At 37.5% G+C, this 16607-nt stretch overlaps 7 protein-coding genes and 1 pseudogene across 8 annotated transcripts; 3 read left to right on the forward strand and 5 right to left on the reverse strand.

Moving 5' to 3' along the window:
• LOC109131424 lies at window positions 168-1439 on the forward strand (annotated as a pseudogene).
• LOC104778699 (putative F-box protein At1g12855) lies at window positions 2519-3508 on the reverse strand. The gene has a single exon (XM_010503143.1). It carries the CDS (start codon window positions 3506-3508, stop codon window positions 2519-2521), a length of 990 nt encoding a protein of 329 aa, XP_010501445.1.
• LOC104778700 (putative F-box/kelch-repeat protein At1g12870) lies at window positions 4635-6124 on the reverse strand. The gene is made up of 2 exons (XM_010503144.2): window positions 6094-6124; window positions 4635-5944 (listed from the first exon to the last, which is right to left on the reverse strand). The coding sequence occupies exons 1-2, from the start codon at window positions 6122-6124 to the stop codon at window positions 4635-4637; spliced, it is 1341 nt and encodes a 446-aa protein (XP_010501446.2).
• On the forward strand, window positions 7170-8744 carry LOC104771831 (nudix hydrolase 12, mitochondrial-like). The gene is made up of 5 exons (XM_019241414.1): window positions 7170-7583; window positions 7753-7882; window positions 7972-8055; window positions 8146-8295; window positions 8412-8744. Exons 1-5 carry the CDS (start codon window positions 7510-7512, stop codon window positions 8538-8540), a joined length of 567 nt encoding a protein of 188 aa, XP_019096959.1. The 5' UTR covers window positions 7170-7509; the 3' UTR covers window positions 8541-8744.
• LOC109130239 (ethylene-responsive transcription factor ERF088-like) lies at window positions 9221-10055 on the forward strand. The gene is made up of 2 exons (XM_019239696.1): window positions 9221-9726; window positions 9915-10055. Exons 1-2 carry the CDS (start codon window positions 9331-9333, stop codon window positions 10053-10055), a joined length of 537 nt encoding a protein of 178 aa, XP_019095241.1. The 5' UTR covers window positions 9221-9330.
• LOC104771836 (glyceraldehyde-3-phosphate dehydrogenase GAPA2, chloroplastic) lies at window positions 10232-12130 on the reverse strand. Of its 2 annotated transcripts, XM_010496445.1 has the most exons (5): window positions 12013-12130; window positions 11820-11924; window positions 11290-11594; window positions 10951-11195; window positions 10232-10867 (listed from the first exon to the last, which is right to left on the reverse strand). In XM_010496445.1, exons 1-5 carry the CDS (start codon window positions 12052-12054, stop codon window positions 10365-10367), a joined length of 1200 nt encoding a protein of 399 aa, XP_010494747.1. In that variant the 5' UTR covers window positions 12055-12130; the 3' UTR covers window positions 10232-10364. The 2 variants fall into 2 exon arrangements, with proteins under 2 accessions (XP_010494747.1, XP_010494750.1); XM_010496448.1 differs by lacking the exons at window positions 11820-11924; window positions 12013-12130 and having other exon boundaries at window positions 11286-11491.
• On the reverse strand, window positions 13198-14532 carry LOC104771848 (WD repeat-containing protein LWD1). The gene has a single exon (XM_010496455.2). It carries the CDS (start codon window positions 14378-14380, stop codon window positions 13340-13342), a length of 1041 nt encoding a protein of 346 aa, XP_010494757.1. The 5' UTR covers window positions 14381-14532; the 3' UTR covers window positions 13198-13339.
• On the reverse strand, window positions 14592-16532 carry LOC104771858 (eukaryotic peptide chain release factor subunit 1-2-like). Its single transcript, XM_010496466.2, has 2 exons — window positions 16407-16532; window positions 14592-16189 (listed from the first exon to the last, which is right to left on the reverse strand). The coding sequence occupies exon 2, from the start codon at window positions 16129-16131 to the stop codon at window positions 14827-14829; it is 1305 nt and encodes a 434-aa protein (XP_010494768.1). The 5' UTR covers window positions 16132-16189; window positions 16407-16532; the 3' UTR covers window positions 14592-14826.

The raw sequence follows: 16607 nt of genomic DNA on the forward strand, positions 1-16607 counted from the left end.
TCCTCTTTACAGTTATTGTCTTTGGAGATTTCAATATGTAATTTAATCCCTTTTCCAATATAACTTGGATGGAAAATATAAAAATTTGCTGCTATATATACGTGTATAAAAAGAGATACAGAGTAGAGACAATTCATTCGTACGTATCAAAATAGAAGGAATCAACTATGAAAAAGGAGAAACAAGCCATTGCATCATCATCGCAAAGAAAGAGAAGAAGAATATTAAGAAGAGGAAGAAACGAGAAGCTAGTGTTTGCATCATCACTACCAAACGATGTTGTAGAGGAATTTTTCTTACGACTTCCGGTGAAAGCCCTAATCCGCCTAAAGTCTCTCTCGAAACAGTGGAAATGGACGATCGAGTCTCGCAGTTTTGAAGAGAGACACTTGGAGATCGCCAAGCGTTCACACTTGGATTACCCTAAGGTCATGGTCATCTCTGAAGAATATCCTTTCAAAGGGAGTAAAGGTAAGCTGCCTCGTCCAGACATAGACATCGGCTTTAGTACAATCTGTTTGGAATCGGCTTCTGTTATGTCCTCCACTCTTATCACTTTCTCTCAAGGATTTCTTCACTGGATGTATGCTTCTGAAAGCTGTGATGGACTTTTTGCATCCATTCCGTCAGAACACTAGCCATATATGTAGTTAATCCGGCCACACGGTGGCTCCGACAACTTCCTCCGGCTAGGTTTCAGATTTCGATGCTCAAATTGAACCCCACTCCAGAAACTTGGAGTGACGTAAAGTCAGTCTGTTATATAGCTTTCGTTAAGGCCATTGATTACAAATTGGTGTGGATGTATAATTCAGATGCTTCGAGTCCAAACGAGGAACTTACCAAATGCGAGGTTTTTGATTTTAGGGCAAACACTTGGAGGTACTTGACTTGCACTCCAAGTTATCGGTTATTCTGTGACCAAGCGCCAACATCTGCAAACGGGTCTATTTATTGGTTCACGGAACCATACTATGGCGAAATCAAAGTAGTAGCTCTCGATATTCACACCGAAAAGTTTCGGGTGTTACCTAAGATTAATCCGGCTATTGCTAGTTTAGATCCTAACCATATCGACATGTGCACTTTGGACAATGATTTGTACGCATGTCGAAAAGAGAAGGAGATACGACGATCCAACATATTTGGAGGTTAAAATCATCGGAAGACTCATGGGAGAAGATTTACACCATAGATTTGCTTTATTGTTCTTCTTCTTTATCTGAGTTTCACGATGGATTTAATTGGACGCAAAAGGATTTGGTTGAACCATCCACACCGGTGGCTATATGCAAAAACAAGAAGATCCTGCTCTCACATCGCTATGCCCGCAATCTAATCAAATACGATCCCCTGGCAAAATCTCTTTGTCAATTTTCCAACGTCCTCTGTGTAGAAGATATGTTTCTTATTTTCAGAGTTTGATCTCTCATGTGTAAATTGCTTTGATGTATTTGGAAGCATGTAAAGAAACAAAGCATTAATGGAACCAAATGAAAAAAAAAATTGGTTATATTATCCGATAGGCATGTTGTTTATTCATAACAAACGATCGCTATTTTGCCAAAATGTCATTGTTTCTCAATAATTCTGCTTAATTTTTCATTTATGAGTTGATTTAGAACTGTAAATTCATAAGCAAAAGCTCTGTTTCTAAAAAGAAGATGTATTCGTTAGTCTTTTCATTTTCATTGTTACATACAACATGTCCAAGTATGAGATGGTATGATGATAAAATAAAATAGAATCCAGATCTCAAATATGTAACCAACGTAATATATAACCAAGTTAAAGAGCATGGATTGGGATCTCTGTCATCAGATTAGGGGATCGTGGCATCCAAAGTTAACCGCTACAACTTTGGACTATTTGTCAAGGAGAATTCCATTCATTGCGTATATTAAATTTTTTTTGTTGTGTGATGCCGAGGCTCTCGTTAAATACCTAACATAATGGAACCAAAAATAAAACTTGTCCAATCGGTAAAGATCAATAGATGCTCGTGCATGCTTCCAGCACATCAACACGAGTACATGAGTGGTTCTTTATTTAAATATGATTTGTCTCCATTTAGTCCATCATATTTTATATATTTGAAATCAATTACTGTTAGAGAGAATGATTAGTGTAGTATATCAAATATTTTGTGTTTCTAACTAAACATGCGAATAAGGGCACGACTTGTTACCTGAACAAATCAAATGAATGCTTTTAGACACGGCAGGTTTAATTGATTGCGAAACAGAAGGAAGCATCTGTGTGGAACATAGCTAGATCTAAGCTTTTTATTAGTCAGCAATTTTCTTTCCTAGTTTCATCAATTTTAACCTTGTACTGAAGGATCACTGTTTTATATAGTTTTGAAAACATGTGTGTTGGGTACAAAATTTCAACCTGTTAACAAAATGTCTCGAGTTTGGTCTAAATTAAAATATTTATAAGTAATGTAACCTCATCCTAGTTACATCAAGAAATACATCAAGAAACCAAAATACATTAAAAGATGTGAGTATGCATTTTATATATTAGAGATCAAACTTTGGATATAAGGAACATGTCTAAAGATTTTGCACTGATCAGCATGATTGAAAACTGAACAGACGGATTTTGTTTGTGGATCGTATTCTATTAGATTTTTGGCGTGAAGACATGAGAACAATATCTTCTTGTTATCGCATATCATCACCGGTTTCCAATGAGTATAGTATTGGAATAGAGACTCGGAAGAAGAAGAAGAAAACAAATCTATTATATAAACCTTCTCCCACATGTCTTCTGATGTTTCCAATCTCCAAATCTCGTTGAGTTTCGTATTGCGCACCTTCGTCATGATGCACAACCTCTTATCTAGAGTGCACATGTAAATTTCCTTAGGACTCGAAGTGGCGATAACCGGATGAATCTTAGGCAACAACCGAAACGTTTCATTATGTATATCAAGAGCTATTACTTTGATTTCGCCATTGTATGGTTCTGTGAACCAATAATTCGAGCCGTTTACATATTCCGGACCTTGTTGATTACATATCAGATAACTTGGAGTACAAGTCAAGTACCTCCACGAGTTTACCCTAAAATCAAAAACTTCGCACTTGGTAAGTCCCTCGTTTGGACTCGATGCATCCGAATTATACTCATCAGAATTATATAGCCACACTAATTTGTAATCAATATCCTTCACGATTGCTAGAGTTGGGACTAGTGTCATGAAAGAGAATAGAGCGGGATCATACACATCTAGATTGGGTATCAGCTTGTGCATCAAAATCTGAATCCTAGCCGGAGGAAGTTGTCTAAGCCACCGTGTGGCCGGATTAACTACATATATAAACTCTGATTTCGAGGAATAGATGCAGAAAAGGCCGTCACAACTTTTAGAAAAGTAGAAATGAGAGTAGATAGGATGGCATTTGGGAAGAGTAAACGATAGAAGTGGAGTCGAATCTAAGGAGATGATTGTCCTAAAACAAATCACACGACGCGCATCTTCTGATAAGTGGTCGGACATGGCGATGACTTTTGAGTGTTCCTTGTGGGATCGTTGGGCAACCTTCAAGTGTCTCTCTGCAAAACCGCGAGACTGGATCGTCGATCACCATTGTTTTGAGAGAGACTTGAGTCGAGTTATTGATTTCACAGGAAGTTTCAACAAGATTTCCTCTATGACGTCGTTCATTAGTGATGTTGTTGATAATGCAATTGCTTCCATCGTTGCCTTCTTATATTTTCTTATGATATGAACGAATGTGTGTTATTTATAGTTAACAAGGAAATCCATATTTTAAAAAATATAGAAAAATTAATTAGGCTTTAAATTTGGTTAACTTCAAGGTTTTTAGTAATGTTATCTCAAAATTTGACCTCAAAGATAATGATTTTAAGTTCAAAAAGAACAAGAAGTTATATGAATTATGAAATACAAAATTAGACCAGATTTTCTAGTATTAATTACTATTTTTGGCAGAAAACCTTAGATATATACCACTTAATGAAAAAGTTAGAAAATATCAATTAGATAAGCTATAATAATCTAATCAGATCACTATATGTCACGTATATATAACCTATTATAATCTTCTTCTTTTTTTTTTCAGTATCTCTAATTATTAATTAATTATTCTACATTTATATATCTTTAATATTAATAACCAAATATTAAGGTATTAAATGTTACAGTAATCAAGTAGTACGATTCTATATATGGATTTTTCATTATGTTTTTCAAAAATGAATTAAAATAATTATTTGTTTCTAAAACTACTGGAAGAAAACTTTTTCAATGTAAAGACAAGACATAAATGTCTCTACGTACTTTTAAAAAGTAATTACGCAGTAGTGTCTTTGGGTTAAGTAATCTCTGTTCAGCTTAGGTACGTGGAGTAAACAAAAAGAATAGTGAAAAATCATAATTCATGAGCAAAGCTCTTCTTGATGTGTTTCCAACATCTAGAAATATATGATGGAGGATAATACATTCATGCATGATAATGTTGATGATCCAACAAAAGAGACTCAAAAATGTAACCAATTCTAATTAAATTCGAAATAAATCACAAATCTAGTCAGTAAAGCATAAAATGAGTACTTTCTTTCATGCTTCAAAACGCAACAAAAGAAGTAGATAGTACTTTGGTTTAAATATGAGAGATCAAACTTGGAAAATAAGTAACCGATCCTAAAATACACAAAAAATGTTTGAAAAATGAGCAGAGACGTTCTGTTTGGGGATTTACCAAATTGCGGGTATAGGGATGTGAGAGCAGGATCTTCTTTTTCTTGTATATCGCCACGGGTATGGATGGCTTAACCAAATCCTTTTGGGGCCAATTAAATCCATCGGTTGAACTAAATCCGTCGAGAAAATCGAAATGAGAATAATAAGAAGAAAGCAAATTTATGGTATAAATCTTCTCCCATACGTCTTCCGATGATTTCAACTTCCAAATCTCTTGGATTTTTTTGTTCCCTTCTGTTTCATACATGCACAAACTATTATCCAAAGTGTACATGTCAATATAGCTAGGATCTGAACTAGTAATAAAGCTAGGCTTAGGCAGCAACCGGAATGTTTCGGTACGAATATCAAGAGCTATCACTTTGATTTCGGTATTATATGGTTCTGTAAACCAATAAAGTGACCCGTTCACAGATACTGGCTTTTGGTCATGATATATCCGATAACTTGGAGTGCAAGTCAAGTATCTCCAAGTATTTGCCTTGAAATCAAAAACCTCGCACTTGGTAACTCTCTCATCCGGACTTGAGGCATCAGAGTTATACATGTCGGAATTATACAACCACACTAATTTGTAATCATTGGCCTTCACGAATGCTAGATGAGAGATTGATTGCACTTGCACGTCTCCAAAAGTATCTAGAGTGGGGTTTAGCTTGTCCATTAAAATCTGAAACCTAGCCGGAGGAAGTTGTCGAAACCAACGTGTTGCCGGATTAACGACATATATCTCTTGTGTGTTTGGGGAATGCACGCAGAAAAGTCCATCACAGCTTTCAGAAGCGTATGTCGCATCATGGAATCGGAATGCGTGAGGGAATGTGAAAAGATTAGAGGGTAAGAACCTAACCGATTCCAAAGAGATGGTCCTAAAACTAATATTCTTTATGTCTGGATTCCAAGTGATTATCATGACTTTTGCATGATCTACGTGTGATCGCTGAGCGATCTTCAAGTGCATATGTGAGAAAAAGTGAGACTCGATCGTTGATCTCCATTGCTTCGAGAGGGATTTAAGTCTCATTAGGGATTTTACCGGAAGCTTTAAGAAGATTTCCTCAACGACATTTTCTGGTAGTGACGATGGTGATGCAATATTCACTAGCTTCTTGATTCTTCTCTTTCTTTGTGATGATGATGATACAATCGCTTGCGTTTCTTTTCCCATGACCACAATTTGATACGAAGTGAATGGTTCCGGGCTATATGCTTCTCTTTTTATACACACTTAGCCGCAAGTTCTAATCTATAAAGGATTATTACCCAATTAGGAAAAAGGAAATGTTCATTAATCCCACAATTTTTTTAAATCAAAACAATAATTAAAAAGAAAAAGTAAATTAAAGAAGAAAAGCTACGTACTTCAATTTCGACTAGGAGAGTATACATATTCGATTTTTTATTTATATTATTTTTTTAATAATATTTATTTTGATTTCTAAAACAAATTATTTTTATAAAATTTGGATAAACTCAGACTAATTTCACTATTTCAGCAAAAATACAATAAAATAAAACTTGGATATATAACATTTGATAAAATCATAACAAACAATTCTGATGGGCCGAAAAGGAAATTGATTTCCTATAAGTTATTCTCACTAGCTAGCCATACACAAACAACTACAGTAGAACCTCTATAAATTAATAAGGTCAGGACCATGAAATTTTATTAATTTATACAGGTTTTAATTTATCGATAAATTAATAATTAATTATGAAGAAAATTTTTTATCAGAAATTCAGAGTTTAGAAGAAATTGCTACTACTATTTTTCAAGGTGACGATGAAGTTAAAGAAGATATGACGGTACCTTTAGAACCAATTACACGTAAGGAAGCAATTATCGCATCAAGAACTCTGTACAATTTTTGGATTCGATTTGAGAAGACAACACCATAAGTTTTTGATGTAGTCAGAAAGATTAGAGATGCTATCCAACAAGAATGCAAATTCAAGAACAAACAAACAACAACAAATTCATATTTCATTAGATTTTCTTAGATATATATATATATATATACTAGTTTATTTGTATTATTAATTTATGATATTTATGGACTATATTTTTACATGGGATTTTTAAAAAAGTTATTAATTTATTATTTTATCGAATAATGTCCAAAATTACATTAGTTCCAACTTGGGACCGGAAAAATTTATTAATTTATAGAGGTTATTAATTTACCGAGTATTAATATATTCGAAGTGGCTTCTCACAAAACACCTATAAGGATAAGTTTTATAGAATCAATCATGGAATAGTTCTCTTAAGTGGAGAATATAAACTCAATGAGATAAACAGTAATAAGTCAAATACGGAATCAGATCCTTCAGTGTGACTTGCTTGGAAATTGTGTGTGTGGTTCTTCTGCTTTTTCAGCACAAAAATGGTAACACAAAAAAATAACATATTATTAATTTCGGAATTGATTAAATAGAGAGAGATAGGTGATGGTTACAACTTACAAAACAATGAATGCTCTCGTCGGTCCAACTCCTCTTTCTTCTCCGCAAAAATAGCAAGAAATTAAACAAACAAAAACGTTTTTTTTTTTTTTTGTGAGCTTGAGATTATCTCTCTCTCTTTCTCGTGGATTCGTTAATTCTGGAAACGAAGAAGAAGATGGATTCGTCATGAAAGCTATGATCATCATGTTTCTTCTTAGTAACCACAATTTACAAGAAGAACAGGGTTTTTCAAGAACGTAGCAGACGCATTTCTTTCTCTCTGTTTCTTTCTCAATCCCTTCGTGTCTCTCAGAGATTCATCAATGTCGGTTCTTTCTTCTCGAACCGGACGGGATCGTCAACGTTACGACGACAACAACTTCCGTCTCGTTTCTGGGTACCAACCAACCAAACCCCAAACATAATAACAAAAAAATCAGTTTTTATATTTACTATATGGTATTATGATTTGTAAATCTTGAAAATATTCAAGAAACCCTTAAATCACAAAAATCAAAGTTATTGTTGATTATCTAATTCTTCCTCTTACACACATTTGTGAACAGATGCATTCCGTATAGGCTGATTAAAGCTGAAGAAATTGAACAAGACTCAACTAGTGTTGTTGACTTTGTAAACAAGCTTGAAGTTCTTATGGTTTCATCTCCTAACCGTCATGATCTTGTCTTCCCAAAGGTTCTTTTTTTTATCTATTGAGTCTCTCTCTCTCTCTCTTTACTACTGTCATTTTGCAATTGCCCATTTTTGTGTGTATTATTATTCAGGGAGGATGGGAAGATGATGAGACTGTGCGTGAAGCTGCTTCTCGTGAAGCCATGGAAGAAGCAGGTGTTAAAGGAATACTTAGAGTAAGTTTCCCTAACTTTTTAAAAACAGGACAATGAAAAAGCTATGTTTTAACTAGATGCGTTTTTGGTCATGTTTTTGTTTATATATAGGAAGATCCTTTAGGAGTTTGGGAATTTAGAAGCAAAAGTAGCACAGTGGAGGATGAATGTCTAGGTGGTTGCAAAGGATATATGTTTGCATTAGAGGTTACCGAACAACTCGAGGATTGGCCAGAGCGAGAGAATCGCCAGAGGAAATGGGTACAAAGCTCTATACTCAAATCTCAACTGTGTAGTTACTTATTCATGTAAGGGAAGTAGAACCTTTTAATGACCTATATGATCTCTTAACTTTGAGATTCCTCGAAAATGTGCAGTTGAATGTTCAAGAAGCATTGGAGCTGTGTCGGTATGAGTGGATGCAGAGAGCACTTGAAGAGTTTCTAAGAGTTATGGGAGAAGAAGGAAGATTGAGAACAGAGGAAGACAGTACAGGATTCTTCTAAGTTAGACGAGTGTCAAATAGATCCTTGCTACTGTTTTGTAGTTAATTAGTTTCTTTAGCTATTTGGATTCAATTGAATAGCTTCTTCTACTACTAATGTAAACAAAATTGAAACATGAGAGAGGCAAAATTGATTTCAGACAACATGTGATATATTTTAAACCTGTCTTGAACTTTGATATCTTTGTCTGTTTTAAGTGATCAAGATAGAATTGTCTTTATATGAAATTTGGACACCATATGCAAGAAGACAAAAGGACACAGAATAGGAATTAACTAATCACACACAGATCAATGCTTAAGGATTGACTTCAAATTAACTGAATCATCCTTTTAATCCAAATCCCTAAGCTTATATCACATGTTCCCCCATTGAAAGTTTGGCATTTGTACAGTTTTTTTGTCTGAGTCTAAAATGACAATGTCCTTGTCACCACTTGGCTAGGTTCCATACATTATAAAGGCTTGAATGTAATGTAATGACACAAGATGAGTAACCTCAGAGACCATATATAGCTAAAGTGTGGAAAATATAAAGCAAAAGGACAAAAAATGGAGAAAATTTGAGACACTTTCTTTCTTGTTTCTACTGACACGGTTCACGAAGGACAAGTAAGACTTTGGAGTTGAATTTTTTAACTCCCAACTAATTCCTTTTAATTTAATGCCCAAAACCAAGTTCACACACTCTTTTGCTCTTCTTTCTCCGTTTATAGTTTATATAGAGCAGCCTAAAGGACCCTTAAAGAGACTTAGAGAGAGAGAAGCATTGATCTCTGAATATTGTGAACATGTTGAAATCAAGAAACAAGAGCAAAAGCAAACAAGAGAAGAAGTCACAAGAAGGGAAGTACCTTGGAGTGAGGAGACGTCCATGGGGAAGGTATGCAGCTGAAATCAGAAACCCAAATACAAAAGAAAGACATTGGCTTGGAACATTTGATACAGCCGAAGAAGCTGCTTCGGCATATGATGTTGCTGCTCGATCCATCAGTGGCTCTTTAGCTAAAACCAACTTCTTCTACACTGAAAACATCTCTTCACAAACACAACCACAGCAGTTGTCACAGTCATCGTCAGACAAAGGTTCTGTTAATCCCACCATTGTGTCTTTGGGACCTGATATGAGTTTACAATCTTCTAATCTCAGTTTTCTTCAAGATCAGCCACCAGAAAACCACCGTCCTGTNTGTTGGAACAATGTTCAAAGCTGCTGCTCTTGCTCTCCTTAGATCACGGTGGCTCGCATCTAACAACCTTTGGTCACCAGTGTATGAGTGAGTAGTAGTCATTGTACCCTTTATGATCCCTACCAAGTTTAACACAACACAAAATTGCTCAGCTTTTTACAAGACTGCAACATAATNCAGAACAGATGAAGATTGGTTCGGTTCTCAGCAATGATTCACATTGCTTTGAGTATGACTACACCGCAACTTATGTTCAGAGTTTTCTCAAAGATGTCAATGAAGATCCTAATCAGATGTTTGGACCCTCTTCTCCTTCTTTTATCTGATTCGAATCGGCTATACCACCGTTCAACCTTTTGCACTGTTGACTCTTTTGCTTCTCTTGTGAGCTGTATAAGCAGTTTCAATACCACAATCCTCCTGTTATGTAACATAACAAGTATTGTATCTTTCTTTATTGTCAAATGCATTCCCAGACCAGAGTTATAAATTAAGCAGAGGATGTAACAAGTTTGAATCAAGTTTATTACTATAAATTATAGAACAAATGCATAATAAACTCAGGAACTACAATTATAGATTCCGAATCATATAACAGTAAAAAAATATCGGAACAGACATTAAAAGTTGAGTCTTCACTTCCAGTTATTGGCAACAATGTCAGCCAAATCAACGACTCTCTGCGAGTAACCCCATTCATTATCATACCAAGCAATCACTTTAACCATATCATCTCCCATAACCATTGTGAGAGAAGAATCAATAGTGGAGGATACATCAGAGCACCTGAAGTCAACAGAGACAAGAGGCTCATCACAGACGTCAAGGATACCTTTGAGCTCTTTCTCAGCTGCGTCTCTGAAAGCAGCATTGACTTCTTCAGCAAAAGTCTTCTTGGAGACCTGCACGACTAAGTCAACCACTGAGACATTTGGAGTTGGCACACGCAATGCGATTCCGTTGAGCTTTCCTTTGAGGTTAGGGAGCACAAGAGCCACGGCTTTGGCTGCTCCTGTTGATGTTGGAACAATGTTCAAAGCTGCTGCTCTTGCTCTCCTTAGATCACGGTGGCTCGCATCTAACAACCTTTGGTCACCAGTGTATGAGTGAGTAGTAGTCATTGTACCCTTTATGATCCCTACCAAGTTTAACACAACACAAAATTGCTCAGCTTTTTACAAGACTGCAACATAATAGTTCAACCTTTTACAAGATGCTTACCGAACTTCTGGTCAAGAACCTTGACGAATGGAGCGAGACAGTTTGTAGTACAAGACGCATTGCTGATGATTGTATCTTCATGGCTGTAAAGTTCAGCATTGACACCAACGACATAAGTTGGGATATCACCTTTTCCAGGTGCAGTAATTAGAACCTTCTTGGCTCCAGCCTGAATGTGCTTTCCAGCACCTTCTCTGTCAACAAACACTCCGGTTCCTTCGATGACCAAGTCAATGCCTAGTTCCCTAACAATCATCACCAAATTTTCGATAACATTCAATATAGATCTAGCCGTGTTGATGAATTTGAAAGATTTGGGAAGTGGTTTTATTAACTTACCCCCAGGGGAGATTAGATGGGTTACGATCAGATACAATCTGAATGATCTTTCCATCAACAGAGAGAGCAGCATCTCCAGAAGGTTTGACATCAGCGTCAAAGATTCCAAGAGTTGAGTCGTATTTGAGGAGATGCGATGCTTGTTTGACACCACCAGTGTCGTTAATGACAACAACATCAAGAGGAGAGTCCTTACGACCATGCCAACACCTCAAGAAGTTCCTACCAATCCTACCGAAACCATTGATGGCTACCTTTATCTTGGCCTCGGTCACCCCTTTCCTGTATCCACCATTGCTTCCCATCTACAATACAGAAACAAAACAAGACGTACATGATTCACAAAACCACAAAGAAAGACGCAGTCATGGCTGATCATTGCTTGCAGGCTTATTCAAAGATAGACAGATCTACAATGGTGAAGGCTTTAAACACAAGAAACAGCTCTCGAGTTTACAAGGTATTGCACCATCAGGTATATTACAGAGAAGAGAAGCAGTAGAGAGGAATGTAGAAAGAAATAAACTCACTGCAGAAGTCTGGAAACTGACGAAAGAAACAAACTCATCGGAAGAAGATTTCTTGCCAAAGGGAAGAGCAGAGGAGTTTCGAAGTCCTGAAAACTCAGAGAAACCCTGAAACGCAAAACATGAGAGTATTAGATGATGATTAAACTTGTCAAGGGCAGAATGCAGATAATGAGGAAGGGAAATGAAATAAAACCTGAAGGGATGGTTTGGACACAGAGAAAGTAGCCGAAGCCATAGCTACCGTAGAGAAGCTGTGTATAATGTAGCAGAAGAGTCAGAAAGTAATGTTGAAGCAGTGAGTGGTAGGTAATATAGAAAAATAGAATTGCTGAGTTGGAGGCAAAGAAGATGAGATTCTGGATAGCTTTGTCATACACTTGTATGGTTGTGGTTCGTTCACACGTCTTTGCCTCTCACTTGGGCTTCACAAGTGGATGGGCTTCTCCATCATGTGGTCACATTTGCACAACATTTGATCAGTGACTCGACATTCCTTCTTAGGACCATTGAAAAGTCAAACGAGATTTTCTCTGACATCTCTTTGCTGCAGATGAAAATCACAGACACGTTAAGAACGAGTGAATATAAAAATTAAATAAAAAAAATCTTTATATAGTCTGAAGCCTTTTACAAGATTATATACCTTCGTCGTAATCTCAAAGAAAGGTGTGTCACCATTTATATAGTAATACCAGAAACGTATCATTAAAACATAATACATAAAACTCGGTTTAAGTCACTGCTAATGGATACTCCGAATTATCAGGAGTAAGAAACCAGCCTTGCATCCCTCTCTCCCAAATTTAAGCATTGCGTCGACCGATCACCACTGGATCATATAGTTGAAATGTATAGACTTGACGATCACAACACTGGAACTGAGGTTAATGTTTTTATACTTAACAAAAGTACCAAATCTTTAGAACAACAAACCTTAGTTGAACTAAAGTACTGACGGGTTGTCAACTAAGACCATCTTTGCACAGCTGAGCCATACTATCCAAAATTCTGTTGAGGATTTACCTTCATGAATTTGCCTGAAAGGCTTAGACTTAACAAGTTCTTAAAGCACTGAGAAAAAATACGAGCCTACGTGCAGGTATATTTTGCGACTTGTTCCCCATTGCGCATTGACTATAGAAAGCTAGTCGAAGAGATGCAATAGGAACTGAGATGTGTGATTAACTCTAGCTGTCCATTACTCTAATCAAATACAAAACTATGCCTAGTTAACCTCAATACACACTTCTCATGGATCAGACTGTAAAGATTGTACTAAGAAAGAAAAAGCGATGAAGCAAAGTTCAAGATCAAAGAATCATTCTTTCTTATCAATCATACATCAACAAGAGTCTGTTCAAGCTTTGCAATTTGAGGATACCAGAAAGATCAAGCAGATTCATTAATACCATTGATAACAGTCTTTACATCTTAAGGATAGTAAGAAGGGTAACCAGACCCTTATATGATAGAAAATGGGTAACCTAATCTGACAAGAGATGATAAATTCTTTTAAAAGATCAAACCCTGAGAATTTGCAGCTTGGTGGAGAAAGCAATGGCGACCCAATCAGGCTGAGAAGACGACCACTGCAGCTGCTCAATCTCAGCACCAGCTGTGTAAGCAAGAATAGGGTCAAGACCACCTTCAACATGCTGTCCCATCGATGAAATATCCCAAATCAAAGCTTGAGAATCATCTCCTGCAGTACAAATGTGGCAAGAGCTATGAGGCGCCCAAGCAATGGCATTGACACTAGACTGATGTCGCTGAAGCTCCACCACAGGAAGAGCCGGGAAACGAATGTCCAACACCACAACCTTAGCACTGTCCATAATAATAGTAGCCATGTACCTAGGATCCTGCTTGTTCCAACCAAGACGCACCAAAGGAGTATCTGGCTCAGAGCTCTCATAGATAATAGTCGAATGTTCTTTATCACGAAGATCAAACACCCTAACAGAGCCATCAGCTGAGACAGAGGCGAAAACACCAACACCACCCCAAGCAATATCAAAGACTTCTTTATCATGTGCAATTAGCTGAGTGTCAACAGCTTCACGCTCAATGTCCCAAATAGTGCAAGTCGTATCAGTACTAGAAGTCCCAATTCGACGCGGCTCAGCCTCGTTCCAGTCAAATGAAGTAAGAGGACCACAAAACTCACTGTTCTTGTTGCTATTGAGACAAGACTTGAGCTCAACGCGGGAGTGATCATCAGCGATTCGCCAAAGACGAAGGAAGTCACTAGAAGTAGCGAGAAGATCAGGTCTTTGGCATTCCTTGTCAGGGATGAAGATGGTCTTGGTTGGTGGATAAGGATGCTCGAAGGAGAGATTAGGATCGGAACGGATCTCTCCATTGGATTCATCGAGCTGCACAATCTCGACTCGGTTCGGGTACTGCTCGAGCAAGCTGGTGATAGCGAGACGGTACTTCTTATCGCGACGAACGCTCCAATTCATTGCGTAGATGTGCCATGGTGCTTCGTATGTGTAGATCTCTGAACGTTTTTGCTGCTCATCGGAACCGTCTTGGATCGGATCGCTACTCGTTCCCATCGTCAAAGTCGAGATTCCGACCAGAAACCCTAGAAATCGCCTCCGCTAATTCCGCCTCTATCACTTACACTAATAGAGACAAATTTGGATAATTCCAATTTTTTTATTTAATTCATATATTTTGTAAAACGACACCGTTTATGGAAGCAGAGTAAGCTTATATCGTTATCTGTGTCTTCATCAAGTTTCTAGGACAAAAGAAAACAGAAGCTAACAACAACAAAGACATGTTTAGAATCCTCAAAAATTACAACACGAAAATTGTCTAACGAAGAACAAAACAAAAGATTCAACTGTCGGAGAAGAAAAAAGCTTAAGAAAGAGACAAGATTCTCAATGTTCTATAGAAGAAAACTTAAATTTCTTTTCTTGATAAAGACCATCTTTATGCCACATTTTTCCCTCACTGTATCGATAACGAGACCATCACCAAAAGCTGTCCCACTTTAATCAGAATCTTCATAAACTTCAGTATCCGATAAATCATCAAATGTCCTCATGTCAAGCTGGTAACGCAACATACCACCAATCCCACCAAATCCTCTGCAAAACTGTGACCCTTCTTGGGATTTGTTTGTCACAAACTCAAGAGTGCAGCCGAAACGTTTGTACTCGTTTGCAAACCATTCGAGCAGAGGCATCTTCTCCTGGACTTCTAGCTCTGCGTTGGTCTCTGAATCATGGAAGTTGCTTGTATCAGACTCTTGATCTTTCCCCAAGTGTTTCACCACCATTTCTCCTGTCGCGCTGTTCTTTAGCTCGTACCTGTTTATGTCCAGATTCTCCCACACGATCAGGGTTTCGATAGCACCCATTTCTAGAGCCTTTAGAGTATCCTCCACACCGAAAACATACTTCCCGGTATCTTGACTTATCTCCTCAAAGTACTTTCCAATCAGTTTCTTCTCCTGTATGAACTTCACATTGGATAGAATCTCAGCAGACAGCTCAATGGCTTGGTTGAAACCGTTCTCACCTCCGTAAGAAACATCAACAACATTCAATATCTTAGCTTGAAGACGAGGATCAAACAACTCTGACTGACTGAGCTCGGTTTTGAAATCAGCTGAACCAGCGAGGATCAAACCAGAGACATTAGGCTGACTTGTAGCTGGATTGATGTAAAACTGTGTAGCAAGCTCAGCGGTTTTCCTAACATAGTTGTGTCTCTTCTCCATCCTAAGCCTAGCAAAACGAAGCGCAGATTGTCCTCCTCTTCCGTGCTTCTTCGGGAGATCAACAGTAAACTTGTGAAGAACCTCTCTTGTATTCCCACTCAACGTACCAAACAGCGTCCCATTTCCATCCATAACGATGAAACCAAACTTGTCATCAGACTCTAGAAGCTCATTCAGTGCCTCGGTATGGAACTTATTGTCACAAAGGTACAAGGAAGCGTTAATTGGCCTAAAGGGCTCGAAATCAAAAGTCACTTTCTTCTCTTTACCATCATCATTAACAATGGTTCCGGTGTAGAGAACAAGACCATTAGTAGGAACCCTGTTGTAAAGCTTCAACCTTTGTTGAGCAGAAGTGATGGCAGACAAAACAGACTGACGATTCACACGACTCTTAATGTTTGAAGCAGTTCCGTATTCATCACCAAGCATCTTGGTAACACGAGATACCTGATCACGAGGAGGCATGATAAGAGAGATCATACTCGTTCCATTACCTCTTGCTGACTCAAGTCCCTTGATTAGTTTCTTAATCTTCCAGATCTCAATGTTCGTATCCGATTCTTCTGCCATTTTTTTTGCTTTCTCGAGGTCGAAGATGGAGAAGGAGAAATCAAAAGCAAACCCCAAACTGCACAGAAGAACAAAATTAAAGCAAGTTTGATAAAAAAAAAAAAAAAAAATGAGTACTTTTGAACAACGTGAATATCGGATTCGGATACAACACTAAGAAATCGAATTGGGGTTTCAACGGAAGTAAAGATCAAAACTTTTCTCAAAACGATTACGACAACAGAATCGATTAAGCAAAGAGATCGGAATCGCAGTAAACGCACGCAAGCACGTACCTTTTTCTCTCTCCTCCGGCGGCCTCACTCCTCCCAGGATTATTGATTCGAGTTCGACTAGGGTTTTCCCAGATTCTAACCCCCCAAAACCAATCACGTGAAGCTCACTTGATAACCATGAGATAAGATAACCGGATTAAATTTCCGTTTTAAAACCGAGATGAGCTGATGGGCTTTATCTCAGCTCAAAAAGGCCCAATT

This window comes from Camelina sativa, chromosome 3, assembly GCF_000633955.1.
Source record: "Camelina sativa cultivar DH55 chromosome 3, Cs, whole genome shotgun sequence".
NCBI lineage: Eukaryota > Viridiplantae > Streptophyta > Magnoliopsida > Brassicales > Brassicaceae > Camelina > Camelina sativa.

Excerpts from the sequence above, each read along its gene's own strand:
- LOC104778699 (XM_010503143.1), bottom strand. The coding sequence starts at position 3,508 with ATGTCCGACCACTTATCAGAAGATGCGCGTCGTGTGATTTGTTTTAGG.
- LOC104778700 (XM_010503144.2), bottom strand. The coding sequence starts at position 6,124 with ATGTATACTCTCCTAGTCGAAATTGAAGTAC. Across the intron at positions 5,945-6,093 it reads CCTAGTCGAAATTGAAGTAC|CATATAGCCCGGAACCATTC; the intron begins GTAGCTTTTCTT and ends TAAAAAGAGAAG.
- LOC104771831 (XM_019241414.1), top strand. The coding sequence starts at position 7,510 with ATGTCGGTTCTTTCTTCTCGAACCGGACGGGATCGTCAACGTTACGAC. Across the intron at positions 7,584-7,752 it reads AACTTCCGTCTCGTTTCTGG|ATGCATTCCGTATAGGCTGA; the intron begins GTACCAACCAAC and ends ATTTGTGAACAG. Across the intron at positions 8,296-8,411 it reads AGAATCGCCAGAGGAAATGG|TTGAATGTTCAAGAAGCATT; the intron begins GTACAAAGCTCT and ends GAAAATGTGCAG.
- LOC109130239 (XM_019239696.1), top strand. The coding sequence starts at position 9,331 with ATGTTGAAATCAAGAAACAAGAGCAAAAGCAAACAAGAGAAGAAGTCA.
- LOC104771836 (XM_010496445.1), bottom strand. The coding sequence starts at position 12,054 with ATGGCTTCGGCTACTTTCTCTGTGTCCAAACCATCCCTTCAG. Across the intron at positions 11,925-12,012 it reads TGTCCAAACCATCCCTTCAG|GGTTTCTCTGAGTTTTCAGG; the intron begins GTTTTATTTCAT and ends TTTGCGTTTCAG. Across the intron at positions 10,868-10,950 it reads GGTTCTTGACCAGAAGTTCG|GGATCATAAAGGGTACAATG; the intron begins GTAAGCATCTTG and ends TAAACTTGGTAG.
- LOC104771848 (XM_010496455.2), bottom strand. The coding sequence starts at position 14,380 with ATGGGAACGAGTAGCGATCCGATCCAAGACGGTTCCGATGAGCAGCAA.
- LOC104771858 (XM_010496466.2), bottom strand. The coding sequence starts at position 16,131 with ATGGCAGAAGAATCGGATACGAACATTGAGATCTGGAAGATTAAGAAA.